The following is a 27,756-nucleotide window of genomic DNA, read 5'->3' as shown; positions in this document are numbered from 1 at the left end:
TTGTCCCTTCCGGCTCACCATTTGAGGGTGGGGGGGCACGTGATCCCCGTATTGCAAGAGCGTCCAGGAACAAAACAATCCAAGAATTGACAGCTCCGCTAAATCTTTATGACTCTCTGACAGCTGCTGTTTATAAGAGTAACATTTAATATCACGTAGGTGAGTTATAATAATCTTCCTTTCACATGAAATTATGTTGTTGTGTTTTGTAGAACGAATCATCCATTTTAGCAGGGGTTATCATGTTGGTTGATTCGCTCCTCCCTGCAATCCTATGTTTATTTTTTTAATAGAAATAGTAGCCTCGTTCGTGGAAGGAACAACTCATTTATTCACTGCTAAGAATAGAAATAGCGTTGAATCAGCTGAATGTGAACTGGTGCACGGGTTCATCAATGTTCTGTCGCTGTCAGTTGACCAGTTGGTTTAGATGTTGATATGGAAGGTGGAAACTCTTAACGGCACAATTTCCGCTCTTACATATTTGGTTTCGTTTTCTGTTTTATTTTAATTGTAGGCTATTGTAGTACTGTAGTTCAAAAATGACATCAAATACATGTAACTGTGATTATCCTCATGTTGTTACAACCCATGTGACTTCAGTGAAACAAGAGATCTCTCAGTGAAAAGAGTCTCTCAGTCACCTTGCAGGTTTGTAACGACATGAGGGTGAGGAGATAATGTTGTAAAGTTAAAAATTTTGTGTGAATTGTCCCTTTAAACGCAATATCTTCTCTAAAGCTTATTGACTTGTGTGCTGCAGGGTCCTGTAGAGGAATGGAGTAATTTTATAACGATCATGTGGAGACCGGTGTGGAGATGGAGGCTGTAAGACCCAAAAAATCAAAGTCCAAATCCAGTGGGAAGCCACAGGTGAAAACCCACCTATAATATTTCTCTTACTAATCTTTAGGTTGACACTTAAACTCTTTTTTAAGTTTATCTCATAATCCTAAACCTAGTTATTCTTCATTAACAGGTCAAAAAGGAGAGACAGTTAGAGAGTGTTAGACAGTCCTCTGGACCTTCTAGAGAACTTAATGAGCCAGCGCCAGCTCCTGAGTTCACTGATGTCCCTCTCAGCCTTTCTCATGTTCCTCCTGCCTCTGATCTGAACCCACCCGCCACACAGACCTCACTAGACCATAATGACAAAGCTGAAAAGGACCAAGTTCTCTTGTCTGATAAGACTGAAATAGTGAAGACACCATCCTGCCATGAAGACAAAGAGCATGAATCGCCATCACAAGACACGGCACCTTGGGTGGACCAAGTTTTGGCACCCACTCAGTACAGCCAAAGTGATCCCAAACCTCTTAGTGCTAAACTTGAGTCATTTAGTGTTCCTTCTATATATCCATCTATCCCAGCTTCTTGCTCTGAGCCTCGGCTCTCGGAGGACTCATACTCTATCGCCTATGGACTGTTAGATACTTCCTTTATGCCAGTGGCTTCTGAGGGACGGGTAGCTCCAGCTGTTCTGCCTCTGGTGAACCAGGAATCCTCCCCTCCCAGCTTGGTGCCTGTGCAGGTCGCTGACGTGGAGAAGCCCAGGGAGAGGCTTTATCCAGAGCTTCCCAGGACCTGTCAGTCTGTTAAGCCCTTCAGTAGCGAGCAGCTACGGACATGGGAACCCGGTTCCTGGCTGGAAAACGTGGAGCTGCATGAAGCCGAGTTCCAGAGTCTGGCCCACCAAGAGGGACATGAGCTGTACGAGCTGCTGCTGAGCTACTGGAGGTGCCGTAAACAGCTGACGCAGGCCCAGACTGAACTGCAGGCTGCTAACTCAGACTGCAAAAATGTGCAGAATCGCATGTGGAGCTTCAAGGATGAAAGGCTTTCATTGCAGGTGAGTCATATCTATCTATCTGTCTATCTATCTATCTTACCTACCTACCTACCTATCCATATAGTTATATTAAAGCCAATAAACCTTCAAATTTCAAGACAAAAAAAAAAAAATACATCATTTTTTTTATTGTGATTCTGCATCATGTTTTCTACCTCAATTCTATTTTATTTCAAATTCAGGAATGGATTCAGTGCAATTCTGAATAAATGCGCACAACCTCGATCAGCTGAATGTTTTCTGACTTGGTAGCATGATCTCCAGTCTAATGAAGTTTTATAGTGTGTCCTTATCAAAACTGTAAACCCAGCTGTTTGTTTAAGTCACAGCCATGCCTTACCATAACAATACACTGCATTGGTCTATTTTATTGATCACAAACACCTGTTTGCTTTACAGGGTGTATGTGCGGACCAGACCAAGGTGTTTGGCTACCACTGCTACCAGCAGGTGACTCTGAACGAGGCAGCATTAGCTGAGCTGAAGCATCTGTTTTCTGCAAAAGCAGAAATACTCCATCAGACAGTGGCCCTGCACTCATACACCTCCATCCTGTCCCGTCTGCAAGTGGAGTCTTATCTCTACTGCTTGCTCAGCAGTAACCCCGCCACCAAAAGTGTGGCTGTGCAAGATACAAGCACAGGCAAGTTCACACTGATAAGTCCAGGCTGTACATTAGACAAATAACTGGTTAACTTACACTGTTTGATAAGGAGTACCATGACTAGCATAAATATTTTCACAGTTACACTGGTGTTAACAAAACATCAATATGGCAAATGCAAAAACATTTTTTGATAATTGAGGCATATTTAATGCAATTCTTGTTGGATTTTGCTTGTTCACTGTTTGTGTATTTTAGCAGACACTTTTATCCAAAGATTGGATGACCAGAACTGACAACTGTATTACTTCTGTATTATTATGTCTGGTCCTAATGAGCATTGAAAAAGCATAGTATTACAGCTGAAAATTGTTATATCTGTTATTTTGAATGCCATGCCATCTATTGATTTTTATGTATTGAACTTCTTAGTGAGTCCAAAGTCTCAGCCGTCCTCTTTGCAATCGCTGAAGGAGAGCATCAGTGTGCTGTTTATTTTCACCCGACGGGTCCTAGATGATTCTCAGTTTCAGGCTGACATCCATCTCTGGCTTCAGAGGCTGGTAAAGATCCTCAAACACCAGCTAATGAACTGAAAAAATGTCAAGATAACATGAGATCACAATATAAGAAAGTCTTACTATATTCATGTGGAACATTCTGAAAAAACGGATACAAATTATTTGTAATATTACATTCATATACAATATTGGTATCTATAAATACCAATTATTCTGATGTCCTTTAATTTATTAAATTCAGGCTTAGCTGATTATACTCATACCCTTACGTTTCTCCAGAGTTAAAAGGATCTCAGTTATAAGATCTGGTTTTCATGGCCTATGATGAAACATAAAAGCTTTTTTTTTCCATCCAGGTGTCTGTGCTGCATCAGGTTGGTTCAAGAGGAGATCATCTCTTCATCCTAAACCACCTGCTCTGCTGCCCGGCAGGTGTGGGGAAATGGGCTGTGCCATTCCTACAGGTACTGAAGCAGAGCCTTGATGTGTGACTCAGATCAGCTGTAAACAATCTTAACAGCGAAATCTAAAATATCTCAAATATCTGCTTGTCTTATAATAGTAATTGCATCCACTTTCCTTCAATAGATCAAAGTATTGGATAACCCATCTGGAGTGTATCATTTCATGCAGGCTCTGGCTATCCTCATGTCTCCAGCGAGGTAAAGATTAGCTTTACTGGAAATTGAGCTGATGATCCATTGAATCTTTTTTACATATTATCTGTATTATTGTCTGTTTTATCGCCATTGTTACAGTTACAGCTCAACTACAGTTACAACTAAAAGCTCAAACTTGAGACAGAATTTGGCTTTGCATTATTCATTTAATTGAATATGGAGATTTGTGTGACTTGCAGGCACCGTGCAGACTTCCTCGGACACATGAAGCCCAGCGACGTGAAGGGCAACAACAGTATTACAGGACCTGCATCTGGTAACTGGACTCTAGTGGATGAGGGTGGAGAGGAGGTGAGGCGGTCCATCATCAAACTGAAAATGGAGAATGTCTGAACTCATACTGTTATGCTGATTTTTATTAAATGATTAAAAATGATTAACAGAATTTTTTACAATTTCTTTGCTAATGGTTTCAGACCTTTTGACCTCACTGCATATACAGTGAGGAAAATAAGTATTTGAACACCCTGCTATTTTGCAAGTTCTCCCACTTGGAAATCATGGAGGGGTCTGAAATTGTCATCGTAGGTGCATGTCCACTATGAGAGACATAATCTAAAAAAAAAAATCCAGAAATCACAATATATGATTTTTTAACTATTTATTTGTATGATACAGCTGCAAATAAGTATTTGAACACCTGTCTATCAGCTAGAATTCTGACCCTCAAAGACCTGTTAGTCTGCCTTTAAAATGTCCACCTCCACTCCATTTATTATCCTAAATTAGATGCACCTGTTTGAGGTCGTTAGCTGCATAAGGACACCTGTCCACCCCATACAATCAGTAAGAATCCAACTACTAACATGGCCAAGACCAAAGAGCTGTCCAAAGACACTAGAGACAAAATTGTACACCTCCACAAGGCTGGAAAGGGCTACGGGGAAATTGCAAAGCAGCTTGGTGAAAAAAGGTCCACTGTTGGAGCAATCATTAGAAAATGGAAGAAGCTAAACATGACTGTCAATCTCCCTCGGACTGGGGCTCCATGCAAGATCTCACCTCGTGGGGTCTCAATGATCCTAAGAAAGGTGAGAAATCAGCCCAGAACTACACGGGAGGAGCTGGTCAATGACCTGAAAAGAGCTGGGACCACCGTTTCCAAGGTTACTGTTGGTAATACACTAAGACGTCATGGTTTGAAATCATGCATGGCACGGAAGGTTCCCCTGCTTAAACCAGAACATGTCAAGGCCCGTCTTAAGTTTGCCAATGACCATTTGGATGATCCAGAGGAGTCATGGGAGAAAGTCATGTGGTCAGATGAGACCAAAATATAACTTTTTGGTCATAATTCCACTAAACGTGTTTGGAGGAAGAAGAATGATGAGCACCATCCCAAGAACACCATCCCTACTGTGAAGCATGGGGGTGGTAGCATCATGCTTTGGGGGTGTTTTTCTGCACATGGGACAGGGCGACTGCACTGTAGGAGAGGATGACCGGGGCCATGTATTGCGAGATTTTGGGGAACAACCTCCTTCCCTCAGTTAGAGCATTGAAGATGGGTCGAGGCTGGGTCTTCCAACATGACAATGACCCGAAGCACACAGCCAGGATAACCAAGGAGTGGCTCTGTAAGAAGCATATCAAGGTTCTGGCGTGGCCTAGCCAGTCTCCAGACCTAAACCCAATAGAGAATCTTTGGAGGGAGCTCAAACTCCGTGTTTCTCAGCGACAGCCCAGAAACCTGACTGATCTAGAGAAGATCTGTGTGGAGGAGTGGGCCAAAATCCCTCCTGCAGTGTGTGCAAACCTGGTGAAAAACTACAGGAAACGTTTGACCTCTGTAATTGCAAACAAAGGCTACTGTACCAAATATTAACATTGATTTTCTCAGGTGTTCAAATACTTATTTGCAGCTGTATCATACAAATAAATAGTTAAAAAATCATACATTGTGATTTCTGGATTTTTTTTTTAGATTATGTCTCTCACAGTGGACATGCACCTACGATGACAAGTTCAGACCCCTCCATGATTTCTAAGTGGGAGAACTTGCAAAATAGCAGGGTGTTCAAATACTTATTTTCCTCACTGTATATTGACATCAGGAATCAATTATATATTATATTGCATTAACTTCTGATCAGACTTTTGACTTCTGTTAGCACAGGCCGAAAGTGCCATTATTTTGTGTCTCTTATCTAAGTACCAACAAAACCTTACTATCAGTGACTACTGTAACACTCTTGTGAACTCTCTCAGGATGAAGACCCAGAAACAAGCTGGATGCTGCTGTCTGAGGATGATCTGGTTTCTCTGTTCTCTCAGTTTCCCTTTGATGAGCTCTTCAAACGCTTACTGGGGATCTGCTCTAAAGGTGAGACTCTCGTCATATAAATCGTCTCATAAATGAGCTGAGACAGCCATGCAATATTTAGTGTATGTCTGTTTCTCCTCATTAATTGGTCAGGAGATTGTATAGTATTCACTTGCTATGAAAAGGATAGTTCACACAGAAATGCAAATTCTGTCATCATTTTCTCACCCTCATGTGATTTCAAACATGAATGACTTTCCATAGAATGGAAAAATGTCAATTTTTGTTTAGAGGATGGGAGAATGGGGATACGAAATGGAAACAAAGCTTATGGCATGTATTTCCCTTAAGACTTAGAAATCTTTAGACAGTTATTTGTATATTAGAGTTGACATTTTCCATACCGATTTAATAAGTTGACCCGTTAAATGTCACTCTTGCCAATAGAGGACTATCAGCCTCAAGCCACCACCAGTCAAAAGATGATGAAGATATTTGCATTTGCCTCTTCGCTGGTCGAACTGCTTGCTGTTGGCTTGCAGACCTACAACAGAGCACGTTATCGCCAATTTGTGAAGAGGATTGGTTACATGATTCGGTACGTAAGCTTTATTAATTCAGTTCAGTTTTTCATTTCATACTATATACAGTAATGCTTTCATACTTTAGTAATCCTATTTTAATCCATATTTTCCAAATCCAATTTTAATCTATAATCTGATATTATTTTATAGTGTTATTAGGGGCCAAGCACCAAAGGTGCATTGGCACCTATTGTAATGGTTAGTGTTCTTCTTCTTATTATTATTCTGCTCTGGAAGTGTATGGCAGCCCATGGAAGTGTATGATTTAAAAAGTTGAGAAATTTGGTACACTGATAGAGGAGAGTCTGAACATTAACCACAGCCATTTTAGACAATGATACCAATTATGCCATATTTGGTCAAACTTCTTGTCTGTCAAATTTAAGTTCTTTGAATACCTGCTTTTTCGAACCGTTAGTCCGATTTTCACCTAAATTGACTCAGATCATCTTCAGACCATGCCGGCCTAGTTATTAAAAGCTTTTTGATTGACCAAACTGTTCTCGAATAACACATCAACAAATTTCATGGCATGGTACCACACTAATTCTGAGGCTGTAACAAGTGCAACGCTTTGCCATATTGACACCAAACTTTGTATGCATCGTCTGCTCACACTGACCACACAACATAAATTTGGTAACAGCACCACCTTTTGGTCAAAAGTGATAAGCAATTTAATCATATTACATGTGATTGTATTTTTTTTATTTTTTTTCCAGCCATTTTAACTATAATAATCTAAAAACATCTTAATTATTGTTTCAGTTTTTCTGAAGCTCCCAGCCATGGTTGCATGTCTCATTGTTTCTTTCTGTGCTTGGCCCCAATAATTGCTGCTTGCAGCTATATTTATTATAATTATAATTAATAATTGTTATTATAAATTATTAATATCATCTTTTAATAAGTACTGACTTTGTCCATGTTCATTTCCTCATTCTAGGATGACACTCTGTTATGTTAGTGACCACTGGGCGCAGTACATCAGCCTGACAGGTGTGAGTAGAACCACAATGCAGGAACAGTCGTTTTCAATGGAGAAGCTGCAGGTGGAGTTTGACCATCTCTTCCTGAGAGCAGTGCTTCATGTGCTCAAGGCCAAGAGGTATAGAATAATGCTATGTAGTCTATTTAATGTGTAATAATGTCTATTTAACTAACTCTTTATTGGTTTACAGGCTGGGCATATGGCTGTTCATGTCTGAGATGCCATATGGCACGTTATCCAGCTGCATGCTGTGGAAGATCTTCTACATTATGCAGTGTGCAGAGATGGATGGTCTGGAGAAGCTCAGCTGTAGCCTGAGTGCTGAGGACTGTATCCGGGGACTCAGAGGTGAGATGGCAAGCACATCTGATGCTAGAAAAACACAAGAGAATAGTTTACTAGTTTAAAGCTGCTCACTTTATTTAAGTAAAATGATTGTTTTTGTCTTATTTAAAATCATTTTAAGCTATTTGTGCCCCCAAGGTCACTTTCACCTGGTTGAGGACTACTGGTTTAGTGCAAAAACTCTTATTGTGTGTTCATGTATGTCCAGAACCCAGCCATCAGGAAAAGTTTCAGCTCTGGCTGTCAGAGATAAACAGCTCGGATGGAATCTGCCTGTTAACAACGTTTGCACACATGGCCCAGCCCAGACGCACCGACGTAGACCCTGAGTTTGTCAGGAACATAGTGCTAGACATATACGAGGTGATTTGACTTTTTCCCCCAAACATTTTACAGAAGCACAAAACAACATCTGATCATGACATCATCCGGGTGTTATAAATGCAATAAATGTGTGATTACTCTTTGCTCGAGGTGTCCTATGTTAGTATCGCCACCCGTGAGATCTTCTCTAAAGTTGGGCGGGAGTTGTTAGCGGCTGTAGCAACTGCTCACCCTCACATAATCTCTGTGCTGTTGGAGAGACTGAGAGAGACCATAGAGAAAGTGGGCATGGTGAGTGATTCTTGAAAAATACAAGAACTTAATTTCTGATTTCTGTAGTAACTGGATGATCAGAGACTGATAAAGATTGACAATTGAGCATGTGACACTACTAAATATGCATTCAGAACAGGTACTGTAGAAATAACAGAACAAAATACAGGATCTAAAGATACATTTTTGTATTGTCTATTCAATGATTTACTCATCTGCCTACTCAAAATGTCTTTTATATCAGCAAATACTGATAATTATGATTACCTGTCCAGGTGTCACTCTACCTGTTCAAGGAGTTGCCCCTGCACTTGTGGATACCAGCTCAAGCTGAGGTGGGGTTGATCCGAGATTGGCTGTTGAACTTCAGTCTCTCTGCTGTGGAGAACAGATTAGCCTGCATCATACTAGAGGGCCTCAACTGGGGATTTCAGCCCGTGAGTCTCAGCTATGATTATTGAAACATAAGTACTGATTTATCATCATAAAATGTGTCCAGTTTCTATGCTATTTTGTGTTTTTTATAAAGTGTTAATACAACTTTCTGTCTTGTCCACAGAATGGTTGCCTCATTTTACCAGCGTCTTTGCACAGTGAAGTCGCCCTGTTGGGGATTGAGGCATATCAAAAATATCTCACAGACAAGCCATATGGTGGCATATTATCAGAAGGCATCAAACAGGTATGAAATAAGGTGGCTACATATCATGCCTATTAATCAACACTGATTGTCGTTCATTGACTACTGCAGATTAATTAGCTTCCTCAACAGTTTTAAAATGAAATTTGTTGTACATTTTATGGCTTTGTTTTTGGGGACTAATGCATCAATCTATGTAAAATATCTAGTTTGCACTGGTTCACCTCCATTCGTCAGTAGAAATAATAGCCAAAGGTTGAATCAGCCACTTACAGTTGATAGTTAACAATTTCCCTCAAAGAATGATAATTTTCTTCCTAGTGCCAGCTCACATTTGCTGCGTGATAACTTTCTGCAGGTGTCTTACCTGGCTAACGTGGTGCGGCTTGGCCAGACACTAGAATCCTCCTTCAACCAGTGGGCCTGGGACCTGGTTCTGAGGCTAAAGCTCCATGCCAATGAAAGAAATCCTCAGGATGCCTGGTGTCCGCTTCCCTCTTCCAGCGCCCCCAGTGTGCCTGAGATCACAGACTCTCCCATCATGCACCCTGTTTTCAAGGCAGTCAAAGCGGGCATCCCTATTGGCTGTTTTCTGGCAATTGACATGACAACCATTGGGCACAGGTTTGGAAGGAATATTACAACTCTTGTTTCAAACAGAAATGTAGAGACCATCGACTGACTGATTCATCATCAGTAATGTTCCAGGCTGGATGAAAATCCAAGTCTAGTAACATGAATTAATTTTAAATGTTTTCATGACAGTTTGGAGAAGCTTTGCAGTGATGGAATATCTCTGCTGAAGACTCTGGTTCAGTCCCGTCATCTCAAAGCTGTAGTGCATATACTGGAAAACATCCTTCCTCTGGTCTACCACTGCCAGTTTTATCTGCTCAAGAATGAACAGTTAAGAATATTTATGCTTAAATATTTTTCACTTGCTGTCAGACTTTACTGCAGCCTTGGCAATCTGTTTATTTACTTTACCGCATAATGAATTAATAATGCTGTAGTTATGTAAGAAAACCAATGCTTTCCTTCTAATATCAATCAGGTTTCTTAGCTGTATCCAGCTCTTCTTGCAGCTGGATAGTGGGACTCAGGGTGTGACCCAGCAGGTCACACAGAAGGTGGCCCAGCATCTGATTGGCACCTCTACATGTGAGAACATAAAACTCCTCAACAGTGTGATCCAGGTAGGATTTTGTGTTGATTATCCATGTATACTGGACACTTGTTGCTCTTTTTCCTTTATTACCCAATCCAACTCCCCCAATGAAAAATATACAGGGCCGTTCAAATGTTTGATGTCGGTAAGATTCTTTAATGTTTTTGAAAGAAGTCGCTTAGAAATATTGTGAAATATTATTAGAATTTAAAGTAACTGTTTTCAATTTTAAAGGGGTCATCGGATGCCCATTTTCCACAAGTTGGTATGATTCTTTAGGTTCTTCATGTAAAGTTTGTAACATACTTTGGTTAAAATTCCTCAATGGTTGTGTAAAACAGCACCCTTTTACCTCCTCAAAAACAGCTCTGTTCACAGCGACCTGTTTCGGTGCATGTCTCTTTAAATGATAATGAGCAACTGCTCACCCCACCCCTCTCTTCCGTGGGGCGTGTCGACACAAGACATTAAAGTGCTGCTTTGGCAACCTGCCTTAATGGACAGAATACAGATGGCTAAGGGTGGAAATATGCTAATATAGGACAGTCCGTCAGCTGTCGTGGGCGGAGCATGAGCAATATGACGTCATATGGCTCAGAAAATCTAAACGCTTGATTATTGAGAGTGTTTAGGCTTTTTGAGGATAAAAATAAAACAAAAAGGAGTGAATGGATTTTTTTCATTGTATGGCGGTTGTGTCCACACACTGCAAAGACACATTTAGTGCAAACACCATATAAAAGTGAATTTTGCATCTGATGACCCCTTTCATATATTTTAAAATGTAATTTATTCCTGCGATGGCAGCTGCATTTTTTTTTCAGCAGCCACTGCTCCAGTCTTCAGTGTCACATGATCCTTCAGAAACCATTCTAATATGCTGATTTGATTATTATTTTTTTTATTTTTTTTTCAGGATTCTTTGATGAATAGAAATTTCAAAAGAACAGCATTTTTTTTAAATAAAAATACCGACACCAAACTTTAGAACAGTAGTGTATACATAAAAATAATTCACATTTTAAATACAAAACCTTAAAAATCTTTATGGATCATGAGAAGATCTTATTGTCCTGCAGGCTCATATTCTGGAGAGCTCCAGGCCCGGGCGTGTTGGTGCAGTAGCTGTTCTTGAGTTCTGGCTTCAGGTTTTGACCGAACAGAACCTCTGGCATCGAGACAGAGCTGTTCTCTACCTTCTGGACCACCTGTGCCGTGCTGCATTTCTTCACCAACAAGAGGAATGTCTCCAGAAACTTCTCTACCAACAACACAAGGTTTTTCATTCTTGGCTGATGTTTAAACAGCCTTCTTCTAACAAATGGGTGAATTAAAGCAAATGATTGACAAATGGTTTTTTATGGTGTTTTGTTTTTGGATTTCCCTTTTAGAGTGCATTAGGTTATCATGGAGACAAAGGTTTGCTCTCATCTCTAATGGGCTGGATAGTGGCAGGAAATATTACTCCATCCTTCATTGAGGGCAATTCTCTCACAGGAGAGGTATGTGCAGGCTATTACTTATACGGCACATCTTGATCTAATTACTCTTAGGGTGCTTTCACAATGGCGCTTTTGGTGTGCACCCGGGTTCGATTTTCCAAACTCTGTTGTGCACCTGCGAACCATACCTAAATCTGGGAAGTCTGGGGTACGGTTCATGTGAACTCTGGTACTGTTCGCTCCTGATATAAATGCAATCATACTAAATCGCTGAATCTAAATCGCTATGCATTTTGCCACCCTCTGCGTTATCGTTAGTAAGCAACATGTACCTCGGTTCAGACCCAAATTATATAATGTGAATACAATCCGGCGAGGGGAGGGGGGAGCAATCGAACTCTGGTTTGGACCAGGAAATTGAACCAAGTGTGAAAGCACCCTTAGTCATCATGTCCCTCTCCGTGTCTCAAGGTGTGGTTTGCTTGGTTGGTGCTAAACATGGAGACAATGTTCGAGGAAGATTCTCAGCTGCGACGTTTTGTGGAGCATGAGCTCCTCTCAAACTCTGCTTGCACACCAGATCAGGCTCTGAAGGTACACTTTCGTTCTGCTCCAACCTTCTCCTCTTCAGTACAATTTACATTTGCAGTCACATCAAAGAGTGTTTTTGAGCACACCTGAAATGACCAGGGAATGTGAAAATTGTTTAAAGGGGTCCTATTATGCTTTTCCACATTTTCAATTTTAGTTAGTGTGTATTGTTGCTGTTTGAGCATAAAAAAAGATCTGCAAGGTTACAAAGCTCAAAGTCCACTCTAAAGGGAGATATTTAACACAATTCACTTTTCAAGAACTAACAATGAACGGCTCGTTTGGACTACAACACAATGTTACTCGTGGGTTAACTGCCCACGGAATACGCAAAAAAGGGGACGAGGCCTGGCTGAGCTGCGCTAGAGATGAAGAGACTGTTCCAGAACATTATAACCCTAACGTTTATCTGTGCACTGCACATTTTATGGAGAACAGCTTTCTGTTTCTGTTTCTTTTGTAAGCTCTCACTTTTGTAAGACGGTTCACCACTCTTTAGGAAAATTAACCATAGATTTGTGATCGATTACTGTTTGTATTACCTTAGTTTTCCAACAAATATCACGATTAAATGGTGCATAACATCGTATCTATAATGTATAAGAAAATTACAAAAAACACACCACTCTGAAACGTCCTGTGAAATCTGTGCATGAAATCTGTTCTGCGTGGTCCTCTTGTTCTCTAACATTGTCAGGGTCTGAATCATGCTCAAAGTGGTTTGAAATTTACACCATCCTTAGTATTTACACTAGAGTAGAGCTTGCAGTTATGGAGGGGTGAGACATAATGAAAACGAAAACCATTTGTTTTCTCTTTGTAATCACTGCCAATCACAACACATTTCATATTTCAGAAGAAGGGGCTTCATCGAAATCGGCATGTTCAAGCCAGACTGGGGAGAGAGGCGCTTTACTATTATTTTATAATAATGTAAAATATGTGAGAAATAATGCGTTTTTTGAACAATTAAGGATGAAAACATATTCTTAATACACCCCAAAAACAAAATCAAGACTTCATAAAATGGCATAATAGGACACCTTTAAAATATTTTTTTCACTTTGCAGGTGGTCTTTAGAGTAAAACTTGCCAACTTGAAACATCATTCCTTTTGTTACAAAGCCCCTAATGGGACATGGTGATGGAAAAATTTTGATGTGAGGAAACTCCCCAAACTCATATCCCTTGTTTCCCTACTTATTGATATTACATTGAGGATCTTATTGGTGACATTATTAAATAAGTAATTTCAAAGAGTAAAAAAAGTATCCATTAATCATTAATGACTGGAAAGATAATAGATATTCATCGGTTAATTGGTTTGAGATCCCTGTAAATGTTTTTATACATTAATGCAATAAACATTTTATTAGCCCATTTGTTTTCGTTTTGTCAGAAAGCTCAGGTGCGCCTCAAGCTTCAGGTCGTCCCGTCCCTGCAGAGGTTGATGATCTATCGCTGGGCTCAACAAGCTTTAGCTACCCCTGCAGATCATCCACTCCTGCCTTTAGTGTGGCAGAAATTCTTCCAACTTTACCTCCGTCAATCTGGACCAGAGTTTGGGTACGTTAAACATGGAGACTTTCTATCCTTTTTAGATAACTGTTATTTAGTACCTATTGTTTTGCTAAGTTTTAAATTATCTGGCTCCTTAAAGTGAAGACTTCCAAACTTTACATATCACCATGCTATTTCAGTTCACTTAAGTCTAGTTGTTACATAATGCATGTTGGATTCAAAGTACATGCTGTATTCAACTGAAACTGTTCACACTGTTCCTCTTTCCTTCTGACTCATGATATTAATGTTCTCATGAAGCTTTTTCACTAACATAACTCTCTTTTGTCTTTTATGTTTTGTGCAATGTCACAGATGCATTTCACTTCCTGTGTTTGTCAATATAAGATTATTTTGTACCTGGAAAATGTCCATTTTATTACATGGCTCTCTGAAATACACTTCAAAGTCTTTTTCCTTTAACATAATGAAATAATTTCAGCTCAAATCAATATTTTATGCATTTATTATTTTTATAATACTGTGACCCACTTGGGGTTTTAATTTGCAGTAATGACGAGATGACTGTATACTTTTTACATTACTTAAAGTAATGTATAATATTTGTGAGTTGTGAACTGCATATGTGGTACAGTTTGTATGATTATGGGTATTTCTGAACCCTTGTCTCTGTTGTTTTATTTGGCACCATCAGGCTGGAGGTGAAAGGTTGTATTGGGAGGCGTTATTTCCATAGTGCGGCCCATCTCTCCTTGCTGAAGAGCCTCAGACAGCGGCTGGTTGAGGTGTCTGACTTCCACCATGCTGCTAGCAAGGCTCTGAAAGTGCCCTCTTTGAAAGGTGAATCCAGTGATGGTTTGCTCACCCCCGGGACGCCCATCACCCAGTACATGACCTCTCCTGAGCTGCACACTGAGCTTGTGCGGTAATGTCCAGTGTTTTATTCTCTCAACATCCATTATTCTGTTTACTGTTGAGTTGAATGTCCTATTGAGTGTGTGATTGAGTGATTCTGACATCAGAAAGAAACTTGATATTGTTTCCAAGCTGTGAGTCCTGCTATGGTTTTCATTTATGTCAAGTTACAATATAAAGATATATATTACAATATATATTTTTTTTAAATGTCAAACTCTTATTGTTCAGGCTCTTCACTGTGTTCGCTTTGTGGTTGGATGATGAAAACCTTCAGAAGCAGGAAATTTTCTTGCCCTCTTTGCCAAAGCAGTATGATACCCATCGCCTAGCCAAAATCATGCAGCGCCAGCAGGTGAGGATTTGTTCCAACCTATGTTTTGGTCTTTAAGAGGATTGTGAATCATCAAACGGATTTAGTAGATTATTTTAAATAAAAATGTTATTTAAAACAATCCCTTCCAATTTAAATATAAAATATAAAGCTGTATATTTAACAAAATCTACATTGATAAGATTTTTGTAATGTTTTTGAAAGAAGTCTCTTATGCTCACCAAAACTGCATTTATTTGATCAAATATACGGCAAAAACTGAATTGACACAAAACATTATGAAAAATAAATTGAAGCCAGGTCTGTCAATTCATCTTTAAGGAGGTGTGGATGGAGCATGTGGACATAGAGCGAGTCCAGCATGAGCTGCAGGAAGTGCTCAGTCTGTGGTCAAAAGTCAAGAGTGAACCTGTACTTTCCCAGAACACCAACTCCTCCAGCTTTATTGACTTCATCAATCCTCTGGCTGGTACTGAGCCCACTTTCCACTAATAACCATATTCTGATATCTGGACTCTCTACGTTATAAGTCAAAATATGAGGGAATGCTACAGTTGTTTGCATCAGGCATATTTAAATAAAAAAAGCAAGAGTCAGGGGCTGCATTTATCTCACAACAAGCCCTTTTTCAACATATTCAAGTTATAGTTTTGTATAATAAAAAGATGTTAACATGTATTTTTTGCTGTTGGATATGTAGAGCTTAGGTCACAGTTTGCTGATTAATTGAACAGCATTTTGTACCTTTTTCAATAAATAATATATTCCTTAACTATTCTTTTGCAGCAAGGGAACGCATTCTCACTCACCTGAGAAAGCATGTTGCCCCCCAGGGGGCGCTGTTGCTCATGCCTATGAAAGCTCCAGTGCCTGACATTCCCACTGAGAGTCTGTCTGATGAGAAAATTTCAACTGCCTTAATTCAGGAAGACCTTGTTAAGCTCCAACATCAAGCCAAGTAAGGCTCATTACATGAGCACTTACTTAGTCGTTTTGAAGGATTTATTGGTTGATAATGTCAAAACTCACTTAAGATACACTAAAGATTAAGTCTCTAGTGATTAATGGAGCCTGGAGCCGCTCAGATTACTCAATGATAAGCTGTATTGCTGAATTATGTTGTAAATCATGACTGTGTCCTCTTCTCAGGTTGGCAACGGTCCGAGAGACGCAGCAGGTCGCTCTAGACAATGAACTATTGGAGGTGTTGCCTCAGCTCTACATAAACCGAGAAGACCAGCTCTCAATGCAGTTAGAGTGCCGTGGCAAAGGTGGACAGCCCTGCCAGGGACCCGCACATGTCACTGTTAAGGTGAACACATATGTCTGTTATTTCTGTACTTCATAAGATGTACTTTACCTCGTTAAAAGGTTTACATATAAAGAAATTAGTACATTTGAAACTATATTTAAAATAATGTACAATCACATGAGATGAAAACTTTAGTCATATTAAGGAGCCAAATTTAAGTTTTTTTTATGGCAGGGGTGCCTAATCCTGTTCTTGGAGATCTAACTTCATGCAGAGTTCAGGTCCAACACAAAACACAACTGAAGCCCATAGTATACTTCGGCTGTCCACGTCCGTGCACCGTTCACATGACATAATTTTCGTCATCAGGTCGTCCGCACACCCCATCTTCATGCAACCCAATTTTTGTGACCGCACGGACGGTGCGGTCACAAAAATGTGCGAGTGACTTGAGTCAAAAATCCTAAATTTTCATGAGCTTTCTCTCCCTTTCATTGTTTGTTGCAGTACTCAACAATGCACAAACTGGATCCAGTGCAGAATCAGATCCAGTGCCTGAAGAGTGATATTAAACAGCTACAGGCTGATGGAATCAAAGCTCCTCCTCAAAGTCTGGCTGAGGCGGCCGTGCACACAGAGAACTTCATCACGTCAGTAGCCACTCATCTCATTTTCTACACTTTCTAAATTTGTGTCACTAAATGTAAACATCATGTTTTCTTGTTTAGGGCTTTGGTTAATGTTTACAAACTAAATACATCCCCTGGCATACTGAAAGTGGGCATCGCTGCATTCTATCAGATAGTGTCCTTTGTTTGTGAGGACACACAGAGACATCCACCCACTCGCCAGTTCTTCACGTCCTGTATTGAGATCCTGGGTCAGGTATCGTTTTCAGGAGAACTTTGCTACATTATTTCAGCCTTAATTTCAAAACTTGAGGATGTTTTCTCAAATTATGTTTCATTTGAATGTACTTTTTTCTCTCTTTTTTTCACGTGAATCACTTCTCAAAGTTTCTCAAAGTTTACAGCTCTGTCTTACCTATTTTATGTAATACAGACTATATAATGTGTGTCTTTGACTATAGGTTTTCATCCGGGACGTCCGATCAGAATGTAAACACATGCTGAAGACCATACTGCTCAACAGACACCTATGTAACCTGCTCTCACCGTACTTCACCCCAAACGCCTCCCCTGCAGAGCTGGTCTCTCTGTACGAGGAAGTGGTCAACACCCTTCACATAGACAGCGGTGATGTCATATTCATGCTCCTCACAAAAGTAATTCGCCTTCATTGAATAATGCTTTCAGTGTTTGTCAGACAAGTTGCATTTGAAACTATTATGTGATACAAAGAATTTGTAAAAAAAAAAGAATCACTGTTTTGTTCATAATTATGTGAAGTAGTGCTGTCATATCCTTCAACAGGATTTTGTTAGCATATTCCCAAACTATTCCCGTTTTTGTGCAGAAATAGCGGGTGCATCAAAACAGTCTCATTTAATTGTATAAGATTTATGCTGGATCCTTCTAGTTTTTGCTCTTGAATGTGCAGCTCATGTTTGCATATAATAATCTGTTCTGTGCTTCTAGTTTGACTTGACTCAGTGGCTGTCGGCGACGCAGCCTCTGTTCTCTGAGCGTAGCCGGCTGATGGCAATCATCCATCAGGCTCTGTGCACCTGTGGGCTGGAACCTGAGGCAGAAGTCCTCATGCCCTTCAACATCTTCTGCAAGCACTGGACTGAACTGCTGCTTTACCAGTTTCCAGACCACTACAGTGACTTTCTTCGTCTGCTCATGCAGAGTATGACTTTCCTTTTCTTTGACCTAGACAAATTTGTTTTTTGGATTTGGTTGGGGTCTATGCTGTATTCTCTCATTTAATCACTTCAGACAAACAGTTATTTTATTTTAATATACTTGCAAACCTCAGATTTTCAGGTCACAATCATTCATTTTTGCGATTGTATTTGCATTAGACATTATGCTGCGTAGTATCAAATTTCTATAAAATTTTTTGTTGCAAAATATTATTATTTGCTAAATCATATGTATATGTATGCAGACTAAAGGTGATGATATACAGGGCAACTTTTTGAGCAATGTTGCTAGGCAATGTTGCCGTCAACGGCAACCAGATGAGACACGGGGCCCACGACCGATCTGAATTATCCAGATAGAAATTTATTGCCCATTTTCAATAGGAAAGTGCCCAAGCAACAATCGCTCGGCAAGATTGCCCAGCAACATTGCTCAAAAAGTTGCCGTGTGTATCATCACCGTACGTATATATCAGTCCAGACCTGCATTTGTAGATTTGATTATCTATGGATTTCTGTCATAGTGGTTTTTCTTGTGACTAAGTGTCCTACTTTCACCTTGTTTTAGTAGTTTACCATGATATTTCTTTTCATAATTCATAAACATTCAGTGTAAACGTCAAAGATTACATATGAAGAGTGTGCTATAATTGAAAATGTACTTTAAATTGGAAAAATTGACATGGTTCACTTTCCTGCAGGCTCTTCTGAGCAGCTTCTCAGTCCAGACTGTTGGAGAACGTCACTAAGAGTGCTGGGCTGTTCTCCTCATCCTAAGATGAAGACAGACAAACCCCGTTCCATCCTTCTTTCTCCTCAACAGGTAACACAAAACACTCTTATTTTAAATTATTTCTTTGGCATATACAAAACATATTTTAACTGGAACACTATTTGTGTTAAATACTTCAAACTGAAGCAGAGCATTACAATAATATAATGTTTTTTTAGGTGGATGAAACAATCGAATGGCTCTCAAAGTTCTTCCTGAAGCTCCGTCTGTCTAATGCAGACTTCAGGAGCTTTGGTCTTCTTTCAAAATGGGGGCCGTACATTGAGGAAGTCAAGGTGTTTTGTGAAGATCTGATTACCTACGTAATTTATCTGGAATTAAACAATTGCAGCAAAGAACCAGTAGGAAGTCCAAGACTGGTCAAAGGTACAAATTTTTATTTCTTTGTTATGCTTTGCAACTATATATTTACAACTATATAGATGTAGAAATACACTATCGTTCAAAATATTGGGCTCCGTAATATTTTTTACAAATGTAATACTTTTATTCATCAAGGACATTTGATCAAAAGTAACAGCAAAGACATTTATAATGTAATAAAAGATTTCTATTTCAAATAAATGAAGTTCTTTTGAACTTTCAAAAGAAGAAGAATTTTGAAGAAAAGTATCACTTGTTTCCACAAAAATAATATGCAGCACAACTGTTTTCAACATTGATTAAAAATAATAAGAAATGTTTTTATATTTTATATTATGATTTCTGAAGGATCATGTGACACTGAAGACTGAAGTTAATGATGCTGAAAATTCAGCTTTTCCATGACAGGAATAAATTACATTTTTAAAATATATTAAAATAGAAAACCGTTCTTTTAAATTGTAATGATATTTCACAATATTATTGTTTTACTGCTACTTTGATCAAATAAATGCAGAAATAAAATTTAAAATAAAATGCATGATGTGCATAGTAACTATTTGTACAATCAAATTTTTTAATATTATATCCTTTTCTCCTTAATGTAGCTTTTGAGAACCTGCATGCAAAAATGGCCAAACTCTTTAAACCATGGATTCTGGTCCTTGAAACTGACAACACTAGGTATGCTTTGATGTGGCTCAGTGGTTTGGTTATAATAACACTGATGACAGAAGTGATGAGTAACAACTCTCTTGTGTATGTCACAGTCATCCCCGCTGTTCTCCATGGCTTGAATCTGATGCCGCAGCTGCAACGAGCTTAGTGAGCTTATATGCCTGCTTGGTGGAGACTTTACATGAGAAATTCAAAGGTAAACATCCTAAGAGAACAGAAAAACACACAAGTCGTGATTCATTCAGCTGTTTTTCTGCTCAATTATATATTTTTTACCATTCAAATACATGTTCAGTTGAAATTTCACGTGATCAGAATTCATTTTTAAGTCCATGTTTTTGTTACAGATCGCTTGTTGCCAGGACAGAGAGGAGCTCTGTGGCTTCATCTCATGCATTACTGTGAGACCTGCACATCTCCCAAGATGCCAGAGTACCTGCTGTACACCTACCACACTGAGTACAGCCGTTTGCCATGGAAGGACCTGCATCCAGATCAGACGCTAATGAACCAGTTTTTCAATGTGAGAGACTTTAAAATCTCATGTATTACTTGAGCTTGGTTGAGGGTCTCTAGAATTTTGAGAAGTGATGTTTTAAAACTATCTAGACCTATACACACTATCATTCAGACATTTGGAGTCTCTTATGTCATAAGTCTCTTTTGCTCACCAAGGTTACATGTACTTGATAAAAAAAAATACAGTAAAATCTGTAATATTGTGAAATATTATTATATTTTAAAATAGCATTTTCTGTTTTAATACATTTTAAAATGTATCTTATTCTTGTTATGACAAAGTCATTCTAATATGATGATTTGCTGCTCAAGAAACATTTCTTATTTATCATTATTAAAAAAAACGGCTATGCTGCTGAAAGTTCAAAAGAACAGCATTTATTTGAAATAGGAATCTTATAACATTATGAAAGTATTTACAGTGCCTGTTAATCAATTTAATGCATTTTTGCAGAAAAGTATTCATTTCTTTATTTAAAAAAAAAATCATACTGACCCCAAACCTCTGAACTGTCTATATACATTTGGTAATTGAGGTAGTTTGACAAATAATTTGGTGAAGATGGTGGGTTTTAATCCTTCTAAGGTTTAAACAGGCTCACTCATACAAACTAGATACTTTAATTGATCATTGTCAATAATTTAATTTGATGATGTTCAGGTGGAGCGGGGAAGTCCAAAGAGTTGTTTCCTGTTTATGGGAGAGCTGCTGTGTGAGGTGAACTGGGTCAGTGTATTGAGTGACTCTCTCAGCCCCCAGCTGAACCCCTCAGCTCAGACGATGGTGGTCTCTGTCCTCTACCTGATGGTGTTTCTGGCCAAAGAGGATCTCAGCAAACCTGTGAGTGGTCACCTGTTTACCCTAATCATCTTCAACAGTGCCTATTAGTGGTTAATCTATTGTGGTTTACTTCTACAGGAGTCTTCTGTAGTGACTCTACTGGACCAATCAGTTTCTCTGCCTTGGCACCTAGTGGATTTTCCTTCTTATCAAAATGTTATGCGCTATGTTAGCACACATTACCCAGCATCCCTTGTTCTCAGTAATGACACTTCTTCACAACAAGTCATCAGATTGCTTAGAATGGCTGCTGGATTTGGGCCGACCACACAAGTGTTACATCATAAGGTTAGATGACGCATTATTGTCAAATCCATGTTTGCACACTGTACATTAGTGAAACGTATAACTACATCTTAACAGCATCATGATGTGCTGCTGCTGTGTGTTTTGTGTCTGTTAGGACATGACTTTAAAGTGCCAAGCCTTCCTTCATCTAATGGTGCAGTTCCTGACCTCTCTGGATCAAAATGGGCACATCAGTCTTGCATCTCTGGAGACAGAAATGGAGAAGTTATTGGAGTGTATTGTCATTTTCAACCCTCCTGGTGAGGAGAAAATTTCATTACTATTTCACATTCATTTTCTTGCTACGTCCCTCAGCAGGTGACTCATAAATACTGCATAAGCATAATTTGTAGTTCTCTGTACCACTGGGTCGTATAGGAATAAAAGCAGTTGTTTGCAGTAGCACCTCACTGCAGTACACGAGATCCAGGGGGCGGAGATTGATAAGTTTAGGGGTGGGTTTAGGGATCAGGGGGTGGAGATGGGTAGGTTTAGGTATACGTACGGTGGGAGGAGTTGGATCTGGATCCAACCCCGCCTCCTGGATCTTGTGTTCTGCAGTGAGGACCATCTCGTTGTTTGCCTCAGAAGTGCTTAGGCTGTGTTCACACTGCACACAGTTCTGGATTGTTTTTCAGATCCAGTCTTTTAGATTGATTTATTGTACTGTCATTTAGAAGATGACAAAATCAGATCAGTTTGTTCATTCATTAAACAGTGCATCGGTTGCCATAGTAAATGACATAGGCATTTGCACAATCCCCAGATTGGGGGAAAAAGTAAGAAATGAGTGTATTCAGACAGATATAGGCACTACTGTACGCCAATGACCTCTATTTGGCATGCTAGAGAATGCTATATATTTATATTTCTAGCATATATATATGTACATAGAATTTGTGCAGTAATCTCTGAATTAGCCCTAGTGTCTGCTCACTTTCCATGCTAAACCTGAAATTCGATTTTACCATTCAAACTGAAACTCATTTCCAAAAAGTTTACTCCCTGTCTGAAGCCTGAGAGTTTAAGTCTGAATAATATAGAGGGTATATAATGGAGAATCCTTGGTCAAATTTGACAAAGATTTATATTAATCTAGTGTGTCAGTTTCTGTGATTTCTAGCATTTATTCAATTATCTTACATCCCAAGGCTGATTTTAACTTTTAACAAGCTACACAACGGTTAAGAAGTTTGTTGTCGGTAAGAGTCTCTTATGCTCACCAAAGCAGTATTTATTTGATAAAAAAACAAAACTGTTGTATTGTGAAACATCATTACAGTTTTAAATTACTTTTTACTATTTTTATATATTTTAAAATATAATTTATTTCTGTGATGGCAAATCTGAATTTTCAGCATTACTCCAGTCTTGAGTGTCACATGATCCATCAAAAATCATTCTAATATGCTGATTTTGTGCAAGAAACATTTCTTATTATTGCCCATGTTGAAAACAGTTGAGCTGCTTATATTTGCGGAAAGCTGGAACACATAAACAGGCTGAACTGATCTTAATGTGTTTCATCCTCGCATTCAGAGACAGACCTCCAGCAGCGGCACATGGCCACCTGCAGTCTGTTTGCTGAGATGCTGACTCTTCTGAATGAAGCTGGCATGTCTACAGCAGAGGGACTCGGGACTAAACTCCACTCCTGGGTGGAGAAGCGAGCTCGGGGTCCTTTGGTTCTCCCTCTGCTAACCGCTGCGTGCAGATGCCTGGCCTCAGTGCGTCACATGACACGCACCACTGAGGCCTGTATTCTCTCCTACTTCACTGACGGTAATAATAGCTCGTACTTGTTCTGGGCTTAGTCACAGATTTTAAATGTTCTGTCTGCGTAAGCCTTTAGGAATTATTCCTCTCCCTAATCACAATGTTAGGACCATAAAAGCAAACCTCTGGGCTGAATCAAAACATTTGCATGTTTTTCTATTACAGTACCATTGAAGAGTACAGCGAATTTTAGTTTCTTATAAAACTGTCTAAAATATCTTGTGTGTCTCTCTCAGGTGGGTGTGCTGATCAGTATTCTGGTTGGGGGCCCATCCTGGTCTCTCTTCAGGTTCCTGAGCTGACTGTTGAGGACTTCATCCAGGAAAGCCTGAGCCTGGGCAGTTACCTCACACTGTACGTCTACATCCTCCAGAGGCTCAACCTAGAGCAAACCCTCCTGAATGAGAAGAAGACCTTAGTGCTGCTCAACACGTGGATCAGTCAGGTCTTCCCTAGGTAACGTGCACTTTATCACATATAGTGACATTGTGTTCTTTCACATCTTGAAGGACGCATGCAGGAAACCTGACTGGAAGCAGTGTAGGATTGCGGAGCTAGTAAATGACTTCCCTTTTACCTTTAGTGCTTATTGTGGGACTATTTTGGGGGTCCCCTCATGTACTTAAAAAGTCTTAATTAGTTAGTCACATTTAAGGTCAGCACACAGTGTTGTAAATGTTAACCGAAGGATCGATAAGAGGCTAATCTGCATTCAAAAAAGGTAATCATTATATTCATCATTTTGACATCCCTTTTCTATAAAACAAAAAAAAATGGTTTAAAGGCTGAAATGTGAGGTTTATAATTTTATAAAACTTGTTGTTGTACAGTTGTATTAAAGTTTAAATAATTTTTTTACAGTAATTTTATAGTTTAAGATGTTACCATAAACATTGACCCCCCCCCCCCCCCCCCCCCCCCCCCAAAATACGATTAATTACACAATAATATTAATAATACAATAATATTAATTATATATACAGTGTATATATAAATTATATTTTAAAAACCCTACAGATAGCCTTGTATTCATGACCTAAGTGAGTGTGTCGTCTGTTCCTGTAGTGGTCCAGCTGATGAGGCAAAGCTGTTTTTATGGTGGCATAAATTCTTGGAGCTTCTGCAGATCCAGGTGGACCAAGAAGACACCTGCACACTTGACACTCTGATTCTCACCTTAATGACGTTCCAGAACAGTCTGGCCCAGCTTGGTGAAGAAAGACTGAACTCAGGTATTCTGGGAGCCATCGGCCTTGGGAGGAAATCGCCCCTTTCTAGCAGGTGAGAGAAGTTTTAGAGTTGTTGAAATACTGCTAGAAGTATAATTTTAGTTTGACGTCCAGATCGGAAGTAAAAGGTAACTGCTCTCCATTAAAGCTTTCGACTGCTCTCCATTAAAGCTCCATTAAAGTTGAATTGTGTGAATTTGCATGCCTCACAATTTCATTTCTTACTGTATTTCAGGTTTCGGGTTGTGGCGCGCAGCATGTCAGCATTTCTCCTGGTTCAGGTGCCCTCAGAGAATCAGCTGCGTCTTCATCAGGGCACAGATCTGCAGCTCTCAGCTAAAGCCCAACAGGTAAGAGTTTCCAGGGATTGGGATAAAAGTGTGATGTCATCAACAGACAAGACGTAAAAATTAGTGCATCGGGTTGATTTCTGCTATGGGGGGTTATTCATGTATATGTTACATGTGCAGCAGCAGCATGTGCTCACAGCAATGTCTGTGAATGTATTGGCAGTAGCAAGTCTCGGTACTTGCTCTGCAGCAGCAGCATAACAGATCTATTCCGCCAAAAGACCAAATACGTTAACATTGCTGTATTTATTACCATTACCATGCCAATCTCTCAGAGAGTTGTCATGACAGAAATATAATTTATGTAATATAATATAATATTTTAGGGAAATATTTTTAGGGAAAATTTCGGGAAGTTTAAACAAGTGTTGTGTGGCTTTCTGATGGTTAGAAGGGGATATGTTTTAGATATTTGATGATTATTTGTTATAGTACAAGCAAATGGTATTGTTCTGTTTACTCTCTGTCTTCAGGCCTTATCTGTACTGGAGGCGATGCTGAGTAATAAGCAGTATTCAGAGCTGCATGTGTCTGTGAACCAGGCCTGTCAGTTCATCAAGTACCCAAATCACTGTCTGCGTGACAGCAACAGCCTTTTGACCCTGCTGGTCAATGCGCTCTACACTGACCTGCATTACCTGGACATCATCCGTTAGATATAACCTCAAAACAAGATTCAACGCCTGCTGTCAAGCTCTGTGAAACCCTCCAAAAACTCCCGGAGAACAACTCTAACTCCAGATGAGACAATAGAGCGCTGTTTGTTGAGAATCAATACAATGACCTTCTCGCATTAAACCCTCTTAGGTGTTTTCTGGAAAAGGACAGAATAGCGAGGAATACATTAAAATCGTGATTTTAGACACTGAGACAGTGGTCATTTTTTAAATTGTGCTTAATGTTATAAATAAAAAACGGTACACTAATTTTCTTTCGTCCTCACATTATCATCATACACTTTTTTTCCTAAAATGTCATCCTTTAAAGGGTTAGTTCACCCAAAAAGAAAAATTCTGTCATTAATTACTCACCATCATGTCATTCCAAACCTGTAAGACTTTCATTCATCTTCGGAACACAAATGAAGATATTTTTGATGAAATCTGAGAGCTTTCTGACCCCACATAAACTGCAACCCAACTGACACTTTGACGCTTAAAAAAGTTAATAAAGAGATCGTAAAACTAATCCAACTGATCGTAAAACTAAATTGGTTTAGTCCAATTTTCTGAAGATACATGATCACTTTATACGATGACAGATTTAATGTAGGCTTTTATTCACATATAAACATTCATCAACGCACACATCAGTTATGATAAACGGAAGCTCAAGCATGTTCGCTTGACGTGCGAGAACCAGTGATGTTCATTCTCATGTGTTACGCAGCAACCAAAGGTTTGTTCTCGTGCGTCAAGCAGGTTCGGTTAAGCTTCTGTTTATGTTCGCTGATCAATGTTTATATGTGAGTAAAAGCCTAAATTAAATCTGCTCATCAGATATGTAAATCGATCGAGTCTCTTCATAAATTTTGGACTAAACCGCTTAATTCATGTGGATTAGTTTTACGATCTCTTTATGAACTTTTTGAAGCGTCAAGGTGGTAATTGCGTAGCTGTCTATGGAGGTCTCAGATTTCATCAAAAAGATCTTCATTTGTTTCAGAAGACATACAAATGTCTTACGGGTTTGGAACAACATGTGGGTGAGTAAAAGATGACAGAATTTTCATTTTTGGGTGAACTATCCCTTTAAGGCAGTGTTTCTCAACTCCAGTCTTCGGGACTCATCTATCAGAATGTTTTAGATGTCTCTCACTAATTAAAACACCGATATTAACCCATCAGCTTGTTAATTAGTTAAATAGAGAGATATCTTAAACATTCTGGAGGGTGGATGTGCATATTATTCATAGTCTCATAATAATATTGTAGTCATTTATATAATTTATTTTGGAGTGGTGAGGGTTTTCTGAAGCCTGTATGAGGATGTTTTGGACCTCCCATGCTGCAGGAGTTTTGGTGATATCTGATGATAATCAACTGAATCACAGTCGCAGAGTATCTGTTCCTCATTTAGCATTTTTCTCCCATTTGATTTGCACAACAAATATGCTGGTGATTTTACAAAATATTATATTGTATTTTGGTTTCATTTATTTTATTTTATTTATATATATGTTTTTGTAATGTGCTTTTTAAAAAGTGCATTCCTTATGAGATCATGCAAATAAATCAATAATGGTTGGTCATCTACATTTATTTCAATGTGAAGAATTGAATGTTTTAGAGAGGCTCATCTTTCTCACTATTATCTTTTTATTTGTATGGAGTGTAAACTTTTGGTCTGGCCAACAATGTCCAAACCAGATGAACTGCTCCAGCATGTGATCTGCCTGATAAGTGCACTTAATTTTTAAACACAGAAGTGCTCCGTTAAAGAACATTCACAATTTTGACATCAAACATTCCTTTCTCCTTTTAAAAGCTTTGTTTCTCCACAGAAAATCGCTTTTATTAGATCATATAGGCATATGAGATTGAATGAATGTGCTTACTGGTGTATAATAATAAATTTAGAACTAATATTAATTTGAAAATCTATTTCTTTGATTACATTGCCAGCATGTTGGTATTTGCATATTTGGTTGCAGTTTTTATTGACTAAAGATTTTAGGTCAGCACTTCTGGTGATTCACTGCATACTTTTATTATACAGTCAGAGGTCATTTTCTATACTTTCTCATACCACAGAATTCACTGTTTTCCATAATACTGCAGCAGAAACACGTTCA

At 39.0% G+C, this 27,756-nt stretch overlaps 1 protein-coding gene across 2 annotated transcripts; it reads left to right on the top strand.

Annotated features, from left to right (window-relative positions):
* Positions 1 to 23: 23 nt before the first annotated feature.
* Positions 24 to 27,223, top strand: epg5 (ectopic P-granules autophagy protein 5 homolog (C. elegans)). Of its 2 annotated transcripts, none has more exons than XM_084114057.1 (45): positions 24 to 155; positions 764 to 873; positions 980 to 1,849; positions 2,249 to 2,492; positions 2,886 to 3,016; positions 3,331 to 3,438; positions 3,563 to 3,636; positions 3,834 to 3,945; positions 5,863 to 5,977; positions 6,365 to 6,515; positions 7,448 to 7,609; positions 7,683 to 7,840; positions 8,046 to 8,200; positions 8,312 to 8,452; positions 8,710 to 8,871; positions 8,994 to 9,116; positions 9,433 to 9,698; positions 9,840 to 9,980; positions 10,129 to 10,270; positions 11,322 to 11,519; positions 11,634 to 11,744; positions 12,156 to 12,278; positions 13,675 to 13,841; positions 14,491 to 14,721; positions 14,943 to 15,066; positions 15,367 to 15,514; positions 15,832 to 16,003; positions 16,195 to 16,357; positions 16,805 to 16,947; positions 17,026 to 17,182; positions 17,388 to 17,582; positions 17,896 to 18,109; positions 18,827 to 18,948; positions 19,077 to 19,284; positions 19,890 to 19,965; positions 20,052 to 20,155; positions 20,307 to 20,482; positions 21,140 to 21,319; positions 21,398 to 21,607; positions 21,723 to 21,867; positions 23,147 to 23,389; positions 23,620 to 23,839; positions 24,449 to 24,664; positions 24,848 to 24,962; positions 25,436 to 27,223. In XM_084114057.1, exons 2-45 carry the CDS (start codon positions 820 to 822, stop codon positions 25,616 to 25,618), a joined length of 7,653 nt encoding a protein of 2,550 aa, XP_083970183.1. In that variant the 5' UTR covers positions 24 to 155; positions 764 to 819; the 3' UTR covers positions 25,619 to 27,223. The 2 variants fall into 2 exon arrangements, with proteins under 2 accessions (XP_083970183.1, XP_083970182.1); XM_084114056.1 differs by having other exon boundaries at positions 30 to 159.
* Positions 27,224 to 27,756: the final 533 nt, after the last annotated feature.

This window comes from Abramis brama (genome assembly GCF_963993115.1).
Source record: "Abramis brama genome assembly, chromosome: 5".
In the NCBI taxonomy this organism is placed as follows: Eukaryota; Metazoa; Chordata; class Actinopteri; order Cypriniformes; family Leuciscidae; genus Abramis; species Abramis brama.
This window is presented reverse-complemented; position numbering and strand designations above follow the sequence as displayed.